Here is a 20,951-nt window from a genome sequence, read left to right as displayed (position 1 = left end):
TGCGCGGCTCCACTCTTCCGGCCCCGCGCGACGCCCGCCCCCTCTACCTTCCGCCCGGCGCGGGCTACGGCGTGACGGTCGCGGCGTTTCAGCGTCTCGTGGCCTCTGCGGCGCCCGAGCCCGCGATGTCGGGCCCCAATATGGGAATGCCGGTGGTACCGAGCACGGAAGACGAGGATGACAGCTTCGGGGAAGCAGGTGACGCGGGGGGACTGCTGAGCGACCGTTGCTTTCTCCGGGTACCTTCCAGGGGAGGGGGGCGGCCCGCATAGGGATGTGGAAGGAAGGAGCCCTCCCATCTCCCGCTCCTGGGTGGGTTGCAGGTTCCTGGCACCTGCCAGTGGGTCTCTGGGAACCCCAGCATTCGAGAACTGTGGGCAGCGGGCCCCATTTTGCAGAAACTAAGGCCGCTGCAGAGACACCCGCGCTTTGGGGGTTTGCTCCAGTGCTGAGCTCGGCCCCTGTGGGGACGGCGGGCCGTTCGGGTGGGCACGCGCCTTGCTAAGTCAGCAGCCCCAGCCATCTTTTCTGGTGCGGCCTGGAGCCCTGAATGTGACCTGTTTACAAAGCAGCCTGTGGTGTGCACGGCACTGCGGTGGATGGAAGGTGGGTGAGGTGTGGAGAGAAAACCGTCAGCTCCCTTCTCACCCTCGGAAGCCTGTTTCCTCATCTGTAAAATAACAATGATTAATCCCTCAGGCATTGAGATGTGTCAGGATTGAATGGGAAAATGAATAGAGATAGTAGGTTCCAAAATGCAAGTGTTCAGTAAATGGTTATTATTATTCTCTTTAGGGTAATAAAGATTGGGTTATTCGAGTGCAGGACTTAGTAAATGTAGGGTGTGGAGTCTGCGTTTTGTTTTGGTAACAGCTTTATTGATCTATAATTCACATACTATACAACTCATCCATTTAAATTGTACACTTCAGTGGGTTTCACAGTATCCAGTGTGTGCATCCATCACCTTGATAGTTTTATTTTTTTAATATTTTTTTATTGATTTCAGAGAGGAAGGGAGAGGGAGAGAGAAATAGAAACCTCAATGATGAGAGAGAATCATTGATTGGCTGCCTCCTGCACACCCCCTACTGGGGATCAAGCCTGCAACTTGGGCATGTGCCCTTAACTGGAATCGAACCCAGGACCCTTCCTTCAGCCTGCAGGCTGACGCTCTATCCACTGAGCCACACCAGCGAGGGCATCACCTCAGTAGTTTTACAACACTCCCATCACCCAGGGCCTGCGTTTAATAGAGGTAGACCTCCCACGGGAAGAGTGGTGAGCTGGCCGCTTTGCCCTGAACGGTGGCCAGATGTGTATTAAGCTGCATCAGGACGGGCCTCCCAGGAGTCACATTGAGTGGTCGCCGGCCAGTTCACAGCACTGAGCACAGTGGGGAGGAGGGAGGCACCCTTGACACGGATAGAGCCCGGCCCTCGTGTTGTGAGACACCGCCTCCCCCACCCCTCCCTCGCTGTGTCTCTCGACACAGAATGTGCAACGTTGATAATGACCAAGTGTTAAGTACTTGCTGCGGCCAGACCCTGTGTGAGTTCTTGATATACTTGAGTCCTCACAGCCACCAGGACCGTCTCTCCCTTTTCCAGAAAGGTTGCAGCAACTTCCTGGGATGGAGCAGAGCTGGGGCTGAAGCCCAGGTGCCCCACTTCCCAGGTCTGCGTCTTGGCTCTGGCCTCCGACGAGCTGGAGGACCCTGCGCAAGTCCTTTCCTTCCTGGCCTCAGTTTCCCCACCTGTACCACAAGGTGGTTGGACTGTAAAGCCCAGCAGAGACTTCCCAGGCCTCTGGCCTCTGAGGTGTGCCAACTCTGGGTGATGGGCGCTCTTCCTCCAGAATGCAGACACATTTGCATCCATATCCCAGACACCCTCCAGCGCTGGCCTTTTCCAAACACTGCCAGCCACTTCCCCTTGGTCCCAAGCTGGCAGCGGAGTGTATCTGAGTCATGGGCTGGCTCAGAACCGGCTCCCGCAGTGGGCACGGGCCCAGCCCTTGGGCCCTAAGGGACATTGTGCTGCAGGGTGCAGGTCAGGAGTGGTTGGGGAGGAGGGAGTGATGATTTCTGGTGGAGATCAGGGAAGGCTTCTCAGAAGAGGTGTTTTGAGCTAGTTGTTAAATGGCTGTTGTTGTATTCTGGGTGGCAGGGACAGTCGAGCAAAGGCAGAAGGACTGGAAAGTTAGAGGCTTCATTCATTCATCTATTCATTCACTCATTCAACAAATGTTCATTGTGTGTCGGTGAGGGCCTCGGGGAAACGGCAGTGAACACTTCTCACGGAGCTCTATGGTCTGGTCGGGGAGGCAGACCAGCACAGACGATCACATCCGGAGGGAGGGTCCCGAGGTGTGCAGAAGGGGATCGGGCATAGAGGCCTGATCTCATCTGGGGTGCTGGGAGGGCTCCCCGTGGAGACACCCGTGCTGAGACTTGAAGCATGAGTAGGACTCATCCAGGAGGAGGGAGGGAGACAGGAGGGGGGACGGTGCATCCCAGGCAGAGGCAACAGCATGTTCAAGGGGCCTGATGTGGGCAAAGGCAGATGTGAGAGAGGAGAGTGGGGTCTTGGAATCTGGGTGCCTTATCGTGGGGGCAAAGGCCATGGGAGAGCTGGCAGGATGGGCTTGCCTGGGGACAGGCCTGGATTGCCCCACTCAGGAATGTGGGCTCTGGCCTCTCGGCAGGTGAAGGAGTGGACAGGAGATTGGTATCTGGCAGGACTTCCCAGGCAGGACCCTGGCTGAGCCTGGTGTGCTAAGGTATTCTCTCTCCAAAGCCTTCCCTCTTTTTATATCCACCCACTTTCCCCACAGTGACACGGAGGCTCAGGAAGGAGTACGGACTTGCCAAAGCCCTTCTGGAGTCAGGCTGGGGGTGGTGGTTGGGGTTGGGGGTGTCTGAGCGCTGAGGAGACTTGGGATCTTGGCTCTTTCCCTTCCTCCAGAATACGCTGCCATCAACTCCATGTTGGACCAGATCAACTCCTGCCTGGACCACCTGGAAGAGCAGAACGACCACCTCCACGCCCGCCTCCAGGAGCTGCTGGAGTCCAACCGGCAGACGCGCCTGGAGTTCCAGCAGCAGCTGGGGGAGGACCCCGACGACGATGACGACTACGACTATGACTACGACGCCAGCACTTAGGCTCCAGGAGCCTCCAGGGCCAGGCTCCAGCCTGGGCACTCACCACCTGATTAGATGCCTTCTCAAGGGCTGGCCTACAGGTCCCCTGGCGGCTCTGCCTGCCTGAGCCGCTCTGCAGATTCTCCCCTCGGCGTGTATGGGCCACCTCCCACCACCCAGCCTTCCCTCCTGGCGTCAGGTGTGGGCCTGCAACCCTCCCACCTTGCCTGCCTGTCCCACTCCTGGGTTCTCTCCGCTCTGCCCAGGCCTTGAATGTCCACATTAAACGTGTCTGCAGTCGCACTGTGCCTCTGACTGGATCCTGGATGAGAACCCCAGGGGCGGAGAGGTGAACAGAGCAGTCAGGGCGTTCCGGGCGTTGCTCATGGGCCTGGAGCGGGGGTGGGGTTCCTGTTTTCTTTATTTCTGGACACGGGGTACAGGTGAGGTCGGGACTTCCCCCCCAGCTGGAAGGCTCCTGGCCGCCAGGGCTTCCCCGCCAGGTTGAGACAGCACTGGACATGCTGTGTGACCCCGTGGGATGCACTTAGCTCCTCTGGGTACTAGGGCTTTCACTGACAACCGACACCCAGGCATGCTGTGCCAGCTTGGGCACCACCTCCTGCTCTTGGCCTCATCTCCCCAGCTGGCCGACTGTAGGGTTGGTCTGGTTGTCTGATCCGTAAGGGTCTTTCCAAATGGGGAACTAGCAGAACTAAAGAGCCAACTCAGCCTGGGCTCCAGTCACTGACGATTCATCGCAGGTCACTTGACGAGAAGGCAGGGTCACCGTTAGTGCACCACGAACTCGGAACCGGAGGAGCAGCAAGGGCCCCCCTTCCTGTACTTCCCCTTCCACAGCACCCGGCTGGAGAGAGCTGGGGCCCAGCGCTCAGGCCTGGAGTCAAATCCTGGCCACTCACAGGTGTATGACCTTCAGCAAGTCACTTGGCCTTGCTAGGCCTTAGTTTCTTCATCTATAATTTGGGGGTGATAAGACCACCCTCCTAGAGTCACTGTGAAGATCAAATGAGATCTCACATGAAGATTCTCCTGGCCCTCGTGCATTAAGAGGGAAACTGAGGCTCAGAGAGGTGAAGCACCTTGTGATCCCAGAATCCCTGGTTTGGGAACCTGTGTGTGGCTGTCTGGTTTGCCCCCACACTGAGCCTAGAGAGACGGAGAGCTGGCTGGGCGCCTCCCTTCCCCTGTCCACCCAGACAGAGTGCTGGTGGGGACTAGACAACCAAGCTACCTTTTATTGGATTTCTGGGTAAAAACACCAACCATGTCAAGTTTCCATGCAGACCCCCAGGAAGCACAGATCCGGACCCGCCCCAGGTGGCTGGGGGAGCTCCTATCAGGATTTGAGGCGGGCTGAGCGCCGGAATGGTGGGGGCTGGGGAGCTTGGGTCGTCACCTTGCTGCGGGGTTTGGCTGTGTCCTGGATGCTGGGCTGGATGTGTGAGCGGCCGGTGGAGGTGAACAGAGCAGTCAGGGCGTTGCGGGCAGTGATGGCACACCGGCGGCTCACGGGCCTGGGGGCAGGGCTGGGGTCCTGGGCCTTCTTGTATTTCTGGACACAGAGGGTGCAGATGAGGCAGAGCCCTCCCTGCCTGGCGCACTGCTGGCCAGCAGCTGCTTCCCCAGCCCGGCTGAGGTGGCACTGGACGTGCTGTGACTCTGTACTGCGCTCAGCCTCCCTGGGCCGGAGCTCTGGCGCCCACAGCCTGGCCCTCAGCACCTCTCTTCCCCAGAACAAAAGCAGAAGGAGCCCAGCCCCTCCCTTTGTGGGCAGGTCCTCCCTGTTGGGGGGGGGGGGGGTTGGTGTCTGGGAGCTGAGGTCAAACACAGGAGGGAGGTGGCCAGTAGCCATTGCTCCCAGTTTGGATGGAGTGAGTCCTGGGCAGGGTGGGTGGGGCTGGAGGCCCAGCTCACCTGCAGGTTCTCCAAGTGGCCCGAGGACTTGCAGTGGGAGAGCTTTGCCCCCGAGTTGCCATGGTAGAACTTCTGGCAGATGCGGCAGACGTAGCCCATCACCGGCACCATGAAGTCCACACCTGTGGGGCAGCGGGGTCTGTGCACTCACATTCCTCTACACCAGCCAGGTGTGCCGCCCTCTTTAGGGGCCCATTTACCCCCCCACCTTCCAGGTGGGAGAAAAGGACGAGGATCGGCCACCTGGCCAGGATGCTGTGGCCGGGACCTGGGGGGTCACCTGGAGGCTGAGGTCAGAGCTGAGGTCTTACCATGTGCAGTGTTGGGGCTGTGGGTCTCTGGGTCTTTCCACTCCTCTATGGCTATCCCTCTGGACCTCACCTGGAAACATGCAAGGTGGGCCTCAGGTCTGACTTCCCCCAGACCCCCAAACCTGAGTGCAGGTGGGGGGCCCTGGAACCCACCCATGCTCTTAAACACAGTCCCCCATGATTTTGAGGAGGCTGTGGGTGGCATTCTCTGAGCCTTTGCACAGCCAATCCTGCCTCCCACAGTACCCTTCCCAATCTATACTTCATAGGCTCAGCTCAATCAGTCGCTTCCTCCAGGAAGCCCTCCTGCTCCCACAGTGGCCATACCATGCCAGGTGTGCCCAACACATCGCACATGTCATCTCATTGAATCCTCACCACCAACACCTGTGGTTCACGCATTTTACGTAAGAGAGAAAACATTAACTCACTTGCCTGGTGTCAGACAGCTGGTTTAGGGAGGAGCCAGCTTAGTAAACCCTGGTAGGCCCCAAGTCCTGCTTCCACGTTTAACCGTGAGCCCCCTGCCGGCTCCATGAGTTCCCACCTGGTGCTGCAGTGACCTCAGTCCTGGGGGATGGGTTTCAGGTGACCTAGGACCCCTCGTCTCGCCTGGCCATAAGCCCCTTCCAGATGAGGCCACCTGACGCCAGCCATGCCGGCCTCGCCATGCCCAACAGTGCCTCCCACACACCAGGCAAGCAAACGTGGCTTCTCGGAGTGACACCCACTCCCGTTTGCCAGCCGGGGCTGTCACCCTCACAGCCTGGTGGGGACTATTTGAACAGAGGAAACAGGCGCAGAGATGCCAAGGGGTTTGCCCAGGACACCACTTCTGACTGACGAGCAAGGCCAGCCTCACCCCTAACCTGCCTGGGGCTGGAGGCCACCCTGGCAACCCTCCATTCATAGTCCCTCTGCGTCCTTTCTGCTGCCTCATCACCACCCTGGGCTGTAACGGGCGAGGTCTGCCAGGGGCCAGGCCTTCGTCCCCACATATCCCAGCACCAGGGTCTGGCCCGGAACAGCTGCTCCGGAAACATCTGTTAAACTGAAGAGAGTCCACGCTTCTCTAGCTCCTCGCTCACGGGAGGCAGAGTAGCGGGGCACTCCGAGCACAGCCTGGCATCCAAGTTGGTGAGATCCTGCCAGGAAAGTGCTTGGCACATGCCTGGTATACAGGTAGGTGCTCTAAAAGCGCCGACTGCGCTATCAGCATTAGCAGCATCTTACGCTGACCTTTCCTGTATGTGCTGCATTGCCCCTGCCCATGCCTTTACTGATGCTGCTCCCTCGGCCCGGGGTCCCCTTTCCCTTCCTCGACACGTCAGCATTGCAGCCAGGCTTCGAGGCCCTCACAGATTTCACTGCCCCCCTGTAGTCACCTTGGTGTATTTACATAGTCCTACAGGATATAGTTAGTACTAGTACTAAATTGTAGCAAGCATTAGTGCCTGTAAAGGCCAGCACAGTGCCTCCTGGCCCCGGGAGGTGCGGCGCGGTCCCTTCTGGGCTGGGAGTCCAGCCTCCAGCCTGCCTCCCACATTCCTTCCTCCCCCCAAGCACCTGCTTGCAGAGTTCCTCCTCAGCCTCCATCTCTTCCTCATTATCCTCCTCCTCCTCGTCTTCATCATCCTCAAAGCAGCCCACGGCATCCACCGTGATGAAGTGGTCCTCATCTTGGCCAGCTATCTCCTTCTCGAACATCTTCATCTGCCCAGGAAGTGGGTCAGGGCTCAGGTCAGCTCTGGGTGGCTAAGGTGCCACACCCCATCCACCTCACACCCCTGGGAATCCCAATCACCCTGGACCTGCTATGAGTTCGGGCTGGGATAAATCTCAACTTGCTGTGCAGCCTTGGCCAAGACTCTGCACCTCCCCGAGCCTGTCCCCCGAGGGAGCCGGGGTTACCTCCTTGGCTTTGTCCTTGTGCCCCTGGGACTTCACGTGCTCCACAAACTTGCGGGGGGTCCTGAAGTAGCGGTTGCAAACGGTGCAGAAAGGTCGCAGGGACTGTTTGGCGATCTGGGGGGAAGGAGGGCAGACCAAGGGGGTGGCGGGCAGTGTCCCCAGGCGCAGCTTGGCAGCGCCAGCGAGGCCTCGCCTCCCTCCTGCCGGCCACCACATCTGCAATCTCAGCCCCTGTGCCAGTGCATGGGCAAGCACGTCCCTTCCCTGTGCCACTGGCTCCGAGATGGGATGGCAGAGGGCCACAGAGAGAAGACAGGAGAGAGCACACGCGCTAGGAGGACCCCCGGAGCCCCACGGCTCAACGGCAGGGCGAGATGGTGCCTGACCCGCGCCGGACAAATGGGGAAACTGAGGCCCAAAGAAGAAACGCGCTGAGGCGTTGAGAAGCCACACTTCCGTGTGACGGCCACGCAGAGACAGACTGACACGGGCTTTCCGTTCCAGCCTGGACTCCTTCCCTCCCAGCCCTCGGCCTGGAGACAGCACATCCAGGTGCCTGGCAGCGCGTGGCCTCGCACCTTGTGGTCCTGCGTCCTGCGGTGCTGGATCAGGTCCCCCACGTAGTAGACCCGGCAGGTGTTGCACCAGCGCCTCAGAGGCGGCTCCCTGAATGATGACAAGCAAAACAAGGGCAGTGTGACCCCACGTTCCCGGAAAGACGGTCGCTCTCCTAGGTGCTCTGTAAACGCAGGGCAATTCCAACAGGACCTCTTTTGGAAACTTAACCAAAGGGTTTGGAACTTCACCTGGAAGAATACTTAAATAAGAATACGAACAAGGAGAGTTGAGGGAGAAATGAGATTTAGAAGCATCTGGGATGCCAGAGGGTCACCAGGACAGTGACAGCACCGAGGATATCTGGCCTTGGAAACCTTTCTTTCTCCTTCAGTTTAATGCCCCGTGGTTCCCAGAGCTGCTCTTGTCCCGCACCACCATGCCCCTGTGGCAGGCAGGGTCAGCACATGCGCCAGGGGAGCAGCCCCACAACCCACGTCCTTCCCACGTGGACGGCCACGCTGGTCCTGCCGGATGGAGCCCTGAGAAAGGGTTTAGTTCATGAGTTCCTGCATTACACCCCTCATGAGGCCATTTTACAGACAAGGAAAACTGAGGTCCAAGGTCACACAGTGAATGGTGTGAAGAGGCCTCTGGGGGAGGGCAATGCTTAACACAAAGGCAGACCTTGCAGATGGTAGAATCAGGGCCGTCTCACCCTTTCCTGGTCTGGGAGACTGCCCACCCCCCCCCACAGGGCCTCCGAGATCCCGCACTCACTCGTCCTCTCTCTCCAGGACATCCCGGGGCACCGGCAGCAGGGACAGGAGGCAGGCCTGGCTCATGTGCTGGATCTCCCCGAGCCGCTGCTGGTGCTGGGCCCCCAACATGTGGTCCTGGAATTCCTACAACAGGAGGGAGGGAGGGACGGGCATGAGCACTGAGCCCCGGAAGGCGGTCAGGGCTGGGCCGAGGGAGGAGGCCTCCAACCTTGGCTTTCATGGCCGCCCCAGCACCACTGAGAGGCATTTCTCTTACAACAACCCTGTGTGGGCCACAGCAGGATGGTAAACTGAGGCACAGAGCGAGCACACAGCAGCCAGAGCCTCCGCTCCTCCTGGAGCCTGTGTGAGCCTCAAAGACCAGGAGCAGTCTGAGGAGCTCTCAGGTCCCCTGGCTCCGCTCCGCCAGGCACAGAGTGGCAGGGGTGACTACAGCCCCCGGGGTGGTAATACGAGTCTAATGTGTTATGAATGCTATGCTCGCTCCGGGCCGGGCCTGGGGCTCATGACTTCAATGTCGAGTCGCTGAATCCTCAGAACTACCTGATGTGGTGGGTTCTACGCGTTTCTTCATCTGACGCCTGGGGAAACTGAGGCACAAAGGGTGAATTCCCTCCCGAGGTCCACGGGGCTGGGCAGGGCCGATTCAAACCAGCTCTGCCTGACTGTAAAAGCCTGCCTTCGTGGCTGCTCAGAACATGTGCTCTGAGCGATGCTCAGCTGCCAGGAACCGGGGTTCAGGGGACCCCATGTGGCCACGCAGGCAGCCATGGACCCAGCAGGCTGGGCACCCCACACAGGCCCTCCCCCCGACTGACCCACTGCCCAGGGCAGAGGGCAGTACCTGCTGGCTGCAGCAGCTGGCCCTGCAGATGTAGCAGAAGAACTGGAGCGCCTGCTTGGAGGGCACGCTGGCGGCGGCAGGGGTGGCGGAGGCGGAGTCGCTGGAACGTGGCCCGGGTGCGAGGGATACAGTGCTAAAGGCCCGGCTGTCACTGCTCTGCAGGATGGTGACCTTCAGGGAGCCCCCGGCACCCCACACCTGCGCCAGGAGCAGGAGCAGAGCTACCACCAGCTGGACGCGCATGGCGGGCCAGCCCCAGTGCTAAAGACCTCTGAGCGTGGTCTCATCAGGCCTCCGACAGCCCCCTTTACAGATGGGGGAACTGAGGCTCTAAGCTGTTCGATGACTGTCCAAGCTCACCCGGCTGGGAAGCACTGCAGTCAGGATGCAAAGCCAGGCCCCCCTAAATCTAAAGCCAGGTCCACCCCCTCCTCATACACATGACAGCGAGAAAGTGAGACACAAAGGAGGGAATCCACTGTGAAGCAGAGCTGGGCCCCGAACCCCTGGCACGGGCTGACACTCCACTCTCTAAAGAGCAACGTTACTCATGGGAGGGGACTAGACGCTCCAGTTTGGGGATGAGCAGGCTGGAAGGGACTCCTGTCCCCAAAGTAGCATCAGATCTTCAGAGCAAAGGCGCGTGTGAAGGCAGCTCGACAGCATGAAGAGTTTGACGAACCACAGTCAAACCCACTCAGGTCGCCCACAAGCCCAGGCTGCGGGCACATGTCCCAGGTGGGGAAACGCGAGGGGGCCCCGAGGGGGCGTGGGATGGAAAGAGGCCCTCCCACCGCTGGGCACTGTGGCCCCCATGCTGCCACATTAGCAGCCCTACCCACCCTGAGCATCTCTCTTGCTCTTTTCTCACATTCTCCCACATCCAGGCCACCGGTCAGCTCCTCCTGGCTCGCCTCCATGCTGACCTGGGCGGCCGCCGGCTCCGGGGAGGCCTCCTCCAGGCCTGGAATGACACATGGGCTGTTTCCCAGGGCCCATCTCCCACCGGACCCAGAGGGACCTGGGCCCAAGGGCCACCTTCTGTGCTCACAGTCAAGGCCTTTAAGCCTCTGGTGTGTATGGCCCCAAACCCTGGTTCTGGGTCCAAGCCTTGGTCCCAGGCAGCGCCCGGTCAGAGCTGGACAGTGTCAGGGGAGGACAGAGGGGTCTGGACAGAGCTGTCCCAGCACCGGGCCGGCTGGGAGCCAGCGCTCACCTACCTGCTTCAGCTTCTACTGCACTGGGCGGTGCCTCCTGCAGCGGGGAATCAGCCGGAACTGGTGCTTGCTCTGATGCCGGCACCTGTGGCTGCATCACAGGCTGCCCCTGGGTCTGGTCCGGTGGCTGCACTGGCAACTGCACTGGAGGTTGCTCTGGTGGCTGCTCCACTGGCTGGGCCCTCGGCTGTGTTCCTGCCGGGACCTGTGGACATGTCTGGGTCTGTGCCTGCTTCTGCAGCCGTGGCTGCACCTGCCTTGGGGGCTGCACATGTGCCTGGGGCTGCACCTGCGTCGGCGGCTCTGCCTCCGGCTGTGCCTGCTGCGGCATTAAGTGCTCTGGGGAGGTCTGTGTCTGTGCCTGCTTCTGCAGCGGCGGCGGCACCTGGGCCTGGATCTGCAGAACCCGTGGCTGGGATCTTGGCAGCACTCGGGCTTCCAGTGGATCAGGCAGCAGCTCGGGTGTCTGCGTCTGCTTCGGCGCTGTCAGCCGGGCCTGTGGCTGGACCTTCGCCTGCAGCTGCCCTGGGGGTCCCTTTTCCGTGGGCTTCTCTGAGCTAGGAAGGATCAAAGGAGATCAAATTCATGTCTTCCAACCGGCTCCCTAGAAAGGCTAAGACCCAGGTTCCAATCATCACTCTACCACATTCGAGCTGGCATTTGGGCAAGCCCCTTTGGCTCTCAGCCTAAATAAATTGGGAGGACCACTTGCTCCCACCTCCCACAACTTGCTAATATGCAACCAAGGCCTGTAGAGCTACCCACCCTCTGCCCACCCTAGGTCCCGGATGCACATCTCCACCCCTCAACCTGGCCACTTCGTCTGTCTCCAGGGGGCTCAGCCAGTGAAGACATCAGAGTCTGCCTGGCCTGGGGCCTTCCCAAGTGAGATGCAGAATTAGGTTTGACCTTCCTCCAAGCCAGAAGCCAATGCCCTGTCCTTGTTCCAACTCCCCTGAAGAGTCCTTTCCCCACCTACACCCGCCGCCCCCTGCCCCCCCCTCCCACCCCTGGCCTTTGCAGGAATGAGAGTATAGGCCTCCTGGGCCGCGGCAGGGTTTCAGCATCAGTTACCTCTTTGACCTTTTAGCTGGTGGCCCAGACGCTTCACAGGACTCTGGCTCAGGTGCCGAAGTGCATTTCTCCTTAGTGACGTCATCTGGGCAGGGAGGGGAATCTTGGTCTAGAAGGAAGGGCAGATGAGTGGCTGCCAGGGACAGGTCAAGCACCAACCATCTCTAGGAGGTAAGGCCTGGGCTCACCCCCCACCAAGATCCCTGCCTCCATGACCAGCCCTTCACCCACTCGCCCCAACCGCCATCCCCTCTGAAGGACCAGCAGCTCCCTCACCTGGTGTGTTCGTTCGGGGCTCCACAGCTTCCTCAGACCCCTCTGGGGGGTCTGCCTCATCTCCCACAGGCATCGTCTGAGAAGAAGAGTCCTGCTTCTGTTCAGAAACCGTTTCTGACACCCACCGCCCACCTTGCAAATACATCCTTGCCCAAGAGCAGCTGCTACGGTCCCAGGAGATGAGGGGACTGGGGGCCTGGCCCCAGAGCTGCCAAGAGATGATCTTAAACTCCCCAGGAACCGTGTCCAGGGCGTTCCATCTGGTTGCTGACATCAAGTAAACCCAGGTTTGGGGGACATGAGCCCTCTCCTGTCCACGGTGCTGCGTCCTGACGTCCCCCCCTTCCCTGCAAGCAGCTCAGAGGGACCCTCCTCAAATGCACACCTGATCACGCGTCTCGTCTCTTTCAGGCCGAAACCCCCGTGATTTCTCGTAGCCCGGAGTACTCTCCTTTCACCCGAGCCTGACACCACCTCCCCTCCTTCCTATACAAAACGACATCTGCCCCCACACCCCCCCAAGCTGGAGGCCGAGGCCCTTTCCCCAAAGCCCCAGGCCTCTTCCTGCCCCAGGGCTTTCCAGAGCCCCAAACGCACTTCTTACAGGAACCCTTCAGGGGAGCTGAGCCAGGAAAGGAAAGGGCCTTGGCCTCTGGCTGGAGGAAGGGCAAACCCAGCTCTGCACCTCCCCTGGGAACCAGTACTAAGCGGACTGCCCACCACATCAGGCCCCCTTGCCTTGCAGCAAACTCCCCGCAGGACATGGGCACCGGCCTTCAAGTCAGGAAGCCCAGCTCTGCGTCTTTTTCCCCCAGGGAAACCTCCATCCACCCCACTCTGAGCCTCAGTTTTCCCATTTGTAAAATGGGGGTGGGGTGATCAGAGACAAGCCTGTGAGGAGAGGCCCACTGGAAGGTCAGAGGCCAGGACCCCTCTCTGGGGGGAAATGCCTCACCCCCAGAGCGGGGGCTGCCTGGGAGCAGGCAGAAAGCGGGTACTACTCCCATCCCAGAATCCTCTCTGAGGAGCACGGTGTGTGTGAGGAGCTGCTGGGACGTTCAGGGCCAGGACAGTCTCGGGGAATACGTTATTCCCTTTGCCAGTCTCTCTGAGTCTTTCTGCTTATCAGGGGACCCTCCCTCTGAAGTGTTCACCCCCTCTCAGACGGGGAGGAGCCGGGGTGCCGGCTGAGAACCTTCGGATGCCAGTGTGGAGTTCAGGGCTTTATAATATGGTTTCACCCCCATTACCTTTCCTTTCTACTGTCTTATTTTATTTTATTTTATTTTATTTTATTTTAGGTAGTGATATAATATGTTTCCTTTTTAAATAACTGAGCAGAGGCCCTGGCCGGATAGCTCAGTTAGTTAGAGTATCATCCTGATGTGCCAAGGCTGCGGGTTTGATCTCCAGTCAGGGCACATCCAAGAATCAACCACTAAATGCATAAATAAGTGGAACAACAAGTCAATGTTTCTCTCTCTCTTAAATCAATCAAGCAATCAATCACTGAGCAGAGTCCAGTTCACTTCAAGCTGTGCTATCCCAGGCAGGAGCCATTAGCCACAGATGGGTGGCTTTTGAGTACTAGAAACGTGGAAAGCCAAACTGAGATTTTGGTATAAAATCCACATCAGATTTTAAAGATTTAGTACAAAAAAAAAGAGAGAGAGAAATGTGAAACACCTCACTCAGTTTTTATATCGATTACATTTTGGAATGATAATTTTTAAATATATTGGATTAAATAAAATATATTTAATTAAAATCAAATTCACCTGTTTTGTTTTGCTTTGTTAACATAATTACTAGAAAAAAATTAAATTCCATATATGGCTTGCATTTTATTTCCATCAGGCAGTGCTGCTTTTAAGGAGAACTCCTAAAACTAATATAGTATTATGTGTCAATTATAGCTTAATTTTTTAAAAAAGAGAAATTTTAGCCCTGACCGGTTTGGCTCAGTGGATAGAGTGTCGGCCTGCGGACTGAAGGGTCCCAGGTTCGATTCCAGTCAAGGGCATGTACCTTGGTTGCGGGCACATCCCCAGTAGGGGGTATGCAGGAGGCAGCTGATCGATGTTTCTCTCTCATCGATGTTTCTGACTCTCTATCCCTCTCCCTTCCTCTCTGTAAAAAATCAATAAAAATATATATTTTTTTAAAAAGAGATAAATTTTAGGTAAATAATAATACTGATGATATTTGGACATGGCAAAAATCCCATCAGGGGTTCAGGAATATTTGAAGTTTGAGAAACACTACACAAGTCCAACTTACCTCCTGCTCACTTTACAGGTGAAGAAACTAAGGCATAAAGAGGGGTGTGGCCTGCCCAGTGTGGGCCAGAGTGGGGAGCTGGCTGATAACCAGGCCAGCCCTCTCCCATCCCTGCCTGCTCTGCCCCCCGCCACCACTCACCTTGCGATCAGGGGTGGTCCGGGCCTGTTTCTGGGGGTTCCGCCCTGCAAGGATGAGCTTGGAAGGGTTTATGGGGACCCTGACAGGAGGGGGGCCCAGCAGGGACTGCTGAGTGGCCTGGGGAAAATACTGCTGTAGATTTGGGGTGGCCATCTGGGGGGGTGTGAGGCTGGGGGCTGTCAGGTTCGGGGTGGCCAGGTTGTAGCTGCGAAGGTTACCTGTAGGCAAGAAGATGGAGGAGAGGGATTATAGCACATTGCGGGCGGAGCGTTCTCGTGCTTTCACGTTACACAGTGCTCTGCATAAGAGTTAACGGCACTTTCACATTTGGTTGGATGGTAGAGGCTAAGCTTTCTATGCGTGGCCTCAGTCACTAGGCCCAGCCATCAGCAGGGTAGATACTGTTTCTACTGATGACACAAAAGACACGAGGCGGAGGACTTATCCAGGGTCCCTGGGAGGTCCTCCTGACTCCTCCCTCTCTTTATCCCCCCACCAAGCCAGCACCAAACCCTACCAACCCTACCCCCTCCCCCTCTTCCAGTCCGGCCTGACTCCCCTTGCTAGCTCCACTCCCAGCCCCCTTCCAACGCCACTTCATCCCTGCATGTCAGCCAGGTTTGCACTGGAGAGCAGCAAAGGGTGATCTTTCTAAAACCACATTCTGACTTCGCCCTTCCCCCTGTCTAAACCCTTCCATAGCTCCCTGCTGCTCATGGTGCCAGGTCCCGCCTTGCCCTCCTCCCTGACATCCTTTCTTTCTATTCGCCCCACACCTGCCCCCACTAGACTCCAGCTATCGGCTCCCGTGTATCCCTCAAACAAGCCTGGTTTCTTCCTGCCTCTGTTCCTTCCACCTGGGACCTTCTGCCCCCACTACCTCCCAGTTCCTTCAGGTCTCCGTGTAGGTGTTTTCCTCTGTGGCTTCCCCAGAGCCTCTCTCAGTCCCCAGGGCCTCGAGCTTGCCTGTTCCAGGACCAGCTGCACAACTGCCTTGTCTACTTGCCACTGCCCATCACCCAACCACCCGGGAACACCTCATTAGGCTCAGCATCCCAGTGCTTGGGGAGTATTTGGGCCATAATAGACAGTTCAAGTTCTTGCCCCAAGGCTCGGAGGAAAAGCACAGGGGTTCAGGGCACGCGTCAGATGTGCTGTGACAGCTTATTCAAATCCAGACTCGACAGTACAAGCTCTGTGACCCTGAGCAAATCAGTTCCCCCTCCTCAGCCTCAGTTTCCTCATCTGTAACATGGGGATAATAATAGTGCTTGACTCAGTTATTAGGAGGATCCAATGAGATATACAAGTGTGCCTTGTATATAGTAAGTGTTCAATTAACATGGATTTAAAACAAATACATGTACACAGATGTGCAGGGAGAGAACAGAATGCCAACCAGCTGTTACAGTGAGATGAAAGATGGCACACTCCCAAAGAAAAATGACAAAGCCCTCATGCCCGCCAGAATGGCTACCATCAATAAATCAACAAACAACAAGTGCTGGCGAGGATGTGGAGAACAGGGAACCCTTGTGCACTGCTGGTGGGAATGCAGACTGGTGCAGCCACTGTGGAAAACAGTATGGAGTTTCCTCAAAAAATTAAAAACGGAACTGCCTTATGACCCAGTGGTTCCACTTCTGGGTATGTATCCGAAGAAACTCAAAACACTAATTCAAAAGGATATGTGCACCCCTGTGTTCATTGCAGCATTATTTACAACTAGAGGCCTGGTGCACCAAAATTCGTGCACTGGGGAGGGTGTCCCTCAGCCCGGCCTGCACCCTCTCGCAGTCTGCGAGCCCTCAGGGGATGTCCCACTGCCTGCTTAGGCCTGCTCCCCACCAGGAGTGGGCCTAAGCCATCAGTGGGACATCCTTAACGCTGCTGCAGAGGCGGGAAAGGCTCCCACCACTGCTGCTGCACTCGCCAGCCATGAGCCCAACTTCTGGGCTTCTGGCCGAGCGGCACTCCCTCTGTGGGAGCACACTGACCACCAGGAGGCAGCTCTTGAGCATCTGTCCCCTGGTGGTCAGTGCACATCATAGCAACCAGTCATTTCACAGTTCGGTCAATTTGCATATTACCCTTTTATTATATAAGAATAGCCAAGATTTGGAAGCAGCCTAAGTGGCCATCAGGAGATGGATGAATGGATAAAAAAGCGGTGGTACCGAGCTGAATACAATGTTCATTGGAACTCATCACTGTGGTACAAACTAGGTTCTTTGTAAATTAAAAAAACTATGGAGCCGCAATATTTTTGGAATTAGTTGTGATGCATTTGATTTATTTCATATTCATAAACTCTGTTACATTCTATCAATTGAAGAGAAGCTGTAGCTGTTAAAATTCATAACTTTTTAATGTAAACACAGAGTAACTAAACTACAATTTTTGTGTGTAACAAAGCTGATGTTGAATTAAAATTATATCTCATCATGAAAAAAAAAAAGCTGTGGTACAATTACACACGGAATACTACTCGGCCATAAAAAAGAAGGAAATCCTACTCTTTGCAACAGCACAGGCAGAATTGTGCTAAGTGAAACAGGCCAGTCAGAGAAAGACAAAGGCACATGATTTCACTCATATACGTGGCATGTAATGAACAAAAGAAACTAACAAACAAAACAGAAACAGATTTATAGATACAGAGAACAGAATGAAAGCTGTCGGGGGGTGGGATTTGGGAGCGGATGGAAAAAAGTGAAGGGATTATGCAAAAAAATAAAATAAATAAAAAGAAAAAGGGCAAAGGACATGGACAAGTCACAAAAAGAAATACAAACGCTTAACAGACCATGATGAAATGTTAAACTGCACTAGCACTCCAAGAAATGTAAACGAAAACATCAATAATATAGCTTTTTGCCAACCAAGTTAGTAAGTGATATGTATATTCATGTATATATATATAAAAAAGCATATAATACCCAGTGTTGCTGTGGGCATGGTGAGACCGGTACTGTCATACGTGGCTGGTGACATTGCAAACTGGTCCAGTCCTTTAGGAAAGCAATTTGGCAATACTTATCAAGAGCCATAAAATACCCATCCCCCACCCACCCAGTTATTCTACTCTTGGGAATCCATTCTAAGAAAATAGTCTCAAACAGGATATTCATCCCACTGCTATTTAAAATAGAAAAAAGAAAGAAAGAAAGAAAGAAATGGCTGGGAAGGTTTAGGTAAGCAAGGGCACATCCCTTCAATGGAATATTAAACAGCTACTAACACATAACCAGAGACTGTCCAATCATATGATAAATGATTGTGCTATTCTATTCAGTGAGAAAGAAACAAGACCCAGCCTTTCACTTGTGTCAATAACCACCATCACATACCAATCCCCAGGGCTGTACCTAGAAAAGAATGGGAGGAAACACACCAAAACCTTGACAGGTGGTTCTTTTCTTCAGGAGGTGAGTGAGGCTGCAGACGGTAATCTGGGTTTTCTTATCCTCTTTTAAAAATGCTCTTTTCGCTTGTCTTTGAAGAGTGTAGCTTTTTAAATGGGGGGAAATATATGCATATATTGTGGGTCCCTGTGTGTGGTTTTATCTCTCCACTCATCTATCTGTCACTTTTTCTTTCTTTTTGTTGTTGATTTTTTTAATGGAATTTATTTGGGTGACATTGGTTAATAAAGTTATATAGATTTCAGGTGCACAATTCTATCTATCGTTTATTTTTTTTAAGATTTTAATTGATTTTTTTGAGAGAGAAAGGGAGAGGAAGAGGGAGAGGGAGAGGGAGAGAGAGACAGAGAGAGAGAGAGAGAGACAGAGAGAGAGAGAAACATTGATGTGAGAACATCGATCAGCTGCCTCCTGAGGATCAAGCCGCAACCCAGACATGTGCCCTGACCAGGAATCCAACCAGCAACCTTTCAGTGCATGGCATGATATCCAAGCAAGCTAGCCACACCAGCCAGGGCTGTCTATCATTTATATGTAAGCTCCCAGAACCATTCACACCCAGGTGGCCCTGGCAGGGCTGAAGAGTGACGACCATCACATCTGCCCTGGCTGCAAACCCTGCTGGGGGGCAGGAGAGTCTAGCGTCTCAGCACACAGCTCTGTGGTAAGATCTGGGCTCTAACTCTCCCTCTCATCAACACCTACTCACTGTGTGACCCTGGGCACGTGCCCCTCTCTGGGCCTGTTTTTCCACCTGTAAAATGGGGCCATGAGTGAACCTCTCCTTAGGGTTGTCAGCTGAGTCGAGGAATTGGGTTTGTAAAGGCCTCAGCACAGAGTCCTGGCTGGCAAGTCACAGCTACCCTGGGGACAGTCTGGATCTGAACATGAGCTGGCCCCAGGCCACTGGGCCCCTGGGTTACTACCGAAGGGGCTGAGGTATCTTGGAAAGTATCAGGGCAGCATCTTGGAGAGAAGAGCTGAAAAACTGCTCTCCCCATGGGGAAACAGGCCAGGGCACAGGCCTAAAGCACCCACTCAGAGATCCAGGGGGTCGGGAGGCTCAGGCCTTGGTCTAGCTCGGCCACTGCTGGTGCGGTGTGACCCAGGGCAAAGGACTTCCCTTCTCTGGACTTTCAGCTTCCTCATCTGTCAAACGGGATGCAGAGGAGGGTGGTCAAAACAAGTCTTTCCATCCAGCATCTCACGTAACCTGAAGGTCAGTGAAATGTGCTGAGTGCTGTCCACAGAGCCAGCAACATGGCCAAGGGCACACAATGGGTGCGGTCAGACTGACCCGCCTGCAGCTGAGCAACTTGCGCCTCCTGGAGCCTCAGTGTCCCGCCTGTAAACTGGGACGCCGCCAGCAGCTCCCTCTCAGGGTGACGCTGTGGATCTGGTGGGACTGGGGGGCTGCTGGGAAGCCGGCACTAAGACGCAGGGAGAAGGGCCTGTGGCCATACCTTGCAGCTGCTGCAGAAGCAAAGCTCGCTGCAGCAGCACAGAGCCGTTGAGGAGGGAGGCCGCATTGGTGCCCTGGAGGTTCAGAAGCTGCTGCTGTGGCTGCTGCTGGGGGAGCCCCCTGTGTGTGGAGAGCGGGTGTCAGAGTCACCGGGAGACCCTCCCCTCCATTCTCTGCCCTCCTGGGGTGGGAAATGATGACTTGCAGGACTCACACAGGCAGGTCTCTGGGAGGAAGGGCTGGGAAGGGGTCTCCAAGGCCCGGGTCTGAGTAGCAGGACTAGAGCTGCCACCCTCCCCGGGAACTCACCTGCTCATGGCCATGGGCAGGGGGGCCTGCGGGGGCGGCTGCTGGAGCAGCTGCTGGAGCTGCAGCAACTGCTGCTGCTGCTGCTGGAGCTGCTGCTGGAGCTGCTGCTGCTGGAGCTGGTTGAACATGGTGGCTGGGGAGGAAGGGGAGGAAGTGTGGGCTCCCCACCCCAGGCCCGGCCAGCTCTCCTCCGTCCACGGCCACCCGCCCCCACCCCAGCCCTCAAATACTGCCAGCTGAGCTGTACTCTCCCAGTCCTGCCCAGGCCGCCCCCATTTGCTCCCCGCCCCATCATCACGCCCCCAATGCTCCCAACAGCAGAACCCAACCACCCTCCCGCCAATTTCCCCCAAATCCTGCCAACAGCCCCCAATTCAAAGGCCCAACCCGTCCTCCATCTCTCCAACTCTCAGGGTCCAGGGGGAGCATCCGACCCCAACACACCACCCCCTGCGGCCTTTCTCTGCGGAGGCCAGCGCCCCCCCCGCCCCCCCCCCCGCGCGCGCGCACACACACACACACACACACACACTCAGCCCCTCTGACACTCCCACCCTCTCGCTGTGCCTCTCGGTGTCAATCACAGCAGCACCTCCCCCACCGAGCAGCAGCCTTTCCCTCGCGCCCAGGAACAAAGTAGGAGAAGGGCGCCCCCCCGCCCCCCCGTTCCGCTATCCCTTCCTCTGCAGAAGCAGCCGGCAGCGTTACACCGCACCGCCCGGGCCCCCACTGGCCCCCACTGCCCCCCACGGCCCCCCACTGCCCGCAGCCCGCACCTCCTTTCTAGCGTCCCCCCAAGACTTCCGCCCGTCCCGCTGCCGTCCTCGGCCCGCGCACCTCGCTCCCCTGCGCGGCTTTGGCCGCGGGAACCGCACGGCCTCCACCCGCACCGCCGCCGCCGCGCCTCCCCCGGGGGCAGGGCGGGTCGCGCGCAGCCGGCGGCTCGGACTCCGGCTCCCGGGCTCCCGCAAGTCCCCCCGGGCTGCCGGCTCGGAAGGCCGGGCAGCGGGCAGCGGGCCGGGCCGGGCAGCGCCCTCTGGAGGACCGGAGGTTCCGGCGCCGCGGGCAGCGTCGCGAGACCCAGCTCCGCGCGCGGGACCCGCTGCGGGGCGGCGCCCGCTCACCTGGCGCCCGCGAGTGGGTGGGCGCGACTCGGGGCTGCGAGGGGGCCCTGGGCCGCGCGGACCCTCCGACCCGCGTCCTCCGCATCCGCAAGGGGCGGCTGTGAGCCCAAGGTCCGCCTGGCGCCCGGAGGGTCTGTGGTCCGGGAAGGACACAGCG

General features: G+C 56.9%; 2 protein-coding genes across 5 annotated transcripts; one reads left to right on the top strand and one right to left on the bottom strand.

Annotated features, from left to right (window-relative positions):
* BBLN (bublin coiled coil protein) lies at positions 1 to 3,448 on the top strand. The gene is made up of 2 exons (XM_070430578.1): positions 1 to 198; positions 2,967 to 3,448. Exons 1-2 carry the CDS (start codon positions 126 to 128, stop codon positions 3,164 to 3,166), a joined length of 273 nt encoding a protein of 90 aa, XP_070286679.1. The 5' UTR covers positions 1 to 125; the 3' UTR covers positions 3,167 to 3,448.
* A 942-nt stretch (positions 3,449 to 4,390) lies between these two features.
* On the bottom strand, positions 4,391 to 19,722 carry CIZ1 (CDKN1A interacting zinc finger protein 1). Of its 4 annotated transcripts, XM_070430576.1 has the most exons (17): positions 19,671 to 19,721; positions 19,363 to 19,481; positions 17,414 to 17,485; positions 14,475 to 14,692; positions 12,054 to 12,150; positions 11,778 to 11,886; positions 10,993 to 11,260; positions 10,707 to 10,908; positions 10,329 to 10,450; positions 9,487 to 9,684; positions 8,641 to 8,765; positions 7,884 to 7,971; positions 7,306 to 7,419; positions 6,961 to 7,107; positions 5,395 to 5,464; positions 5,084 to 5,205; positions 4,391 to 4,721 (listed from the first exon to the last, which is right to left on the bottom strand). In XM_070430576.1, exons 1-17 carry the CDS (start codon positions 19,682 to 19,684, stop codon positions 4,506 to 4,508), a joined length of 2,301 nt encoding a protein of 766 aa, XP_070286677.1. In that variant the 5' UTR covers positions 19,685 to 19,721; the 3' UTR covers positions 4,391 to 4,505. The 4 variants fall into 4 exon arrangements, with proteins under 4 accessions (XP_070286677.1, XP_070286676.1, XP_070286675.1 ...); XM_070430575.1 differs by having other exon boundaries at positions 10,707 to 11,260; positions 12,054 to 12,129; positions 19,671 to 19,722; XM_070430574.1 differs by having other exon boundaries at positions 10,707 to 11,260; positions 12,054 to 12,144.
* Positions 19,723 to 20,951: the final 1,229 nt, after the last annotated feature.

This window comes from Myotis yumanensis, unplaced genomic scaffold (assembly GCF_028538775.1).
Source record: "Myotis yumanensis isolate MYYU_CA2020_CCGP unplaced genomic scaffold, mMyoYum1.0.hap1 SCAF_12, whole genome shotgun sequence".
In the NCBI taxonomy this organism is placed as follows: Eukaryota; Metazoa; Chordata; class Mammalia; order Chiroptera; family Vespertilionidae; genus Myotis; species Myotis yumanensis.
Note: the sequence above shows the minus strand (reverse complement) of the source record. Positions and strands in the feature narration are given on the sequence as shown.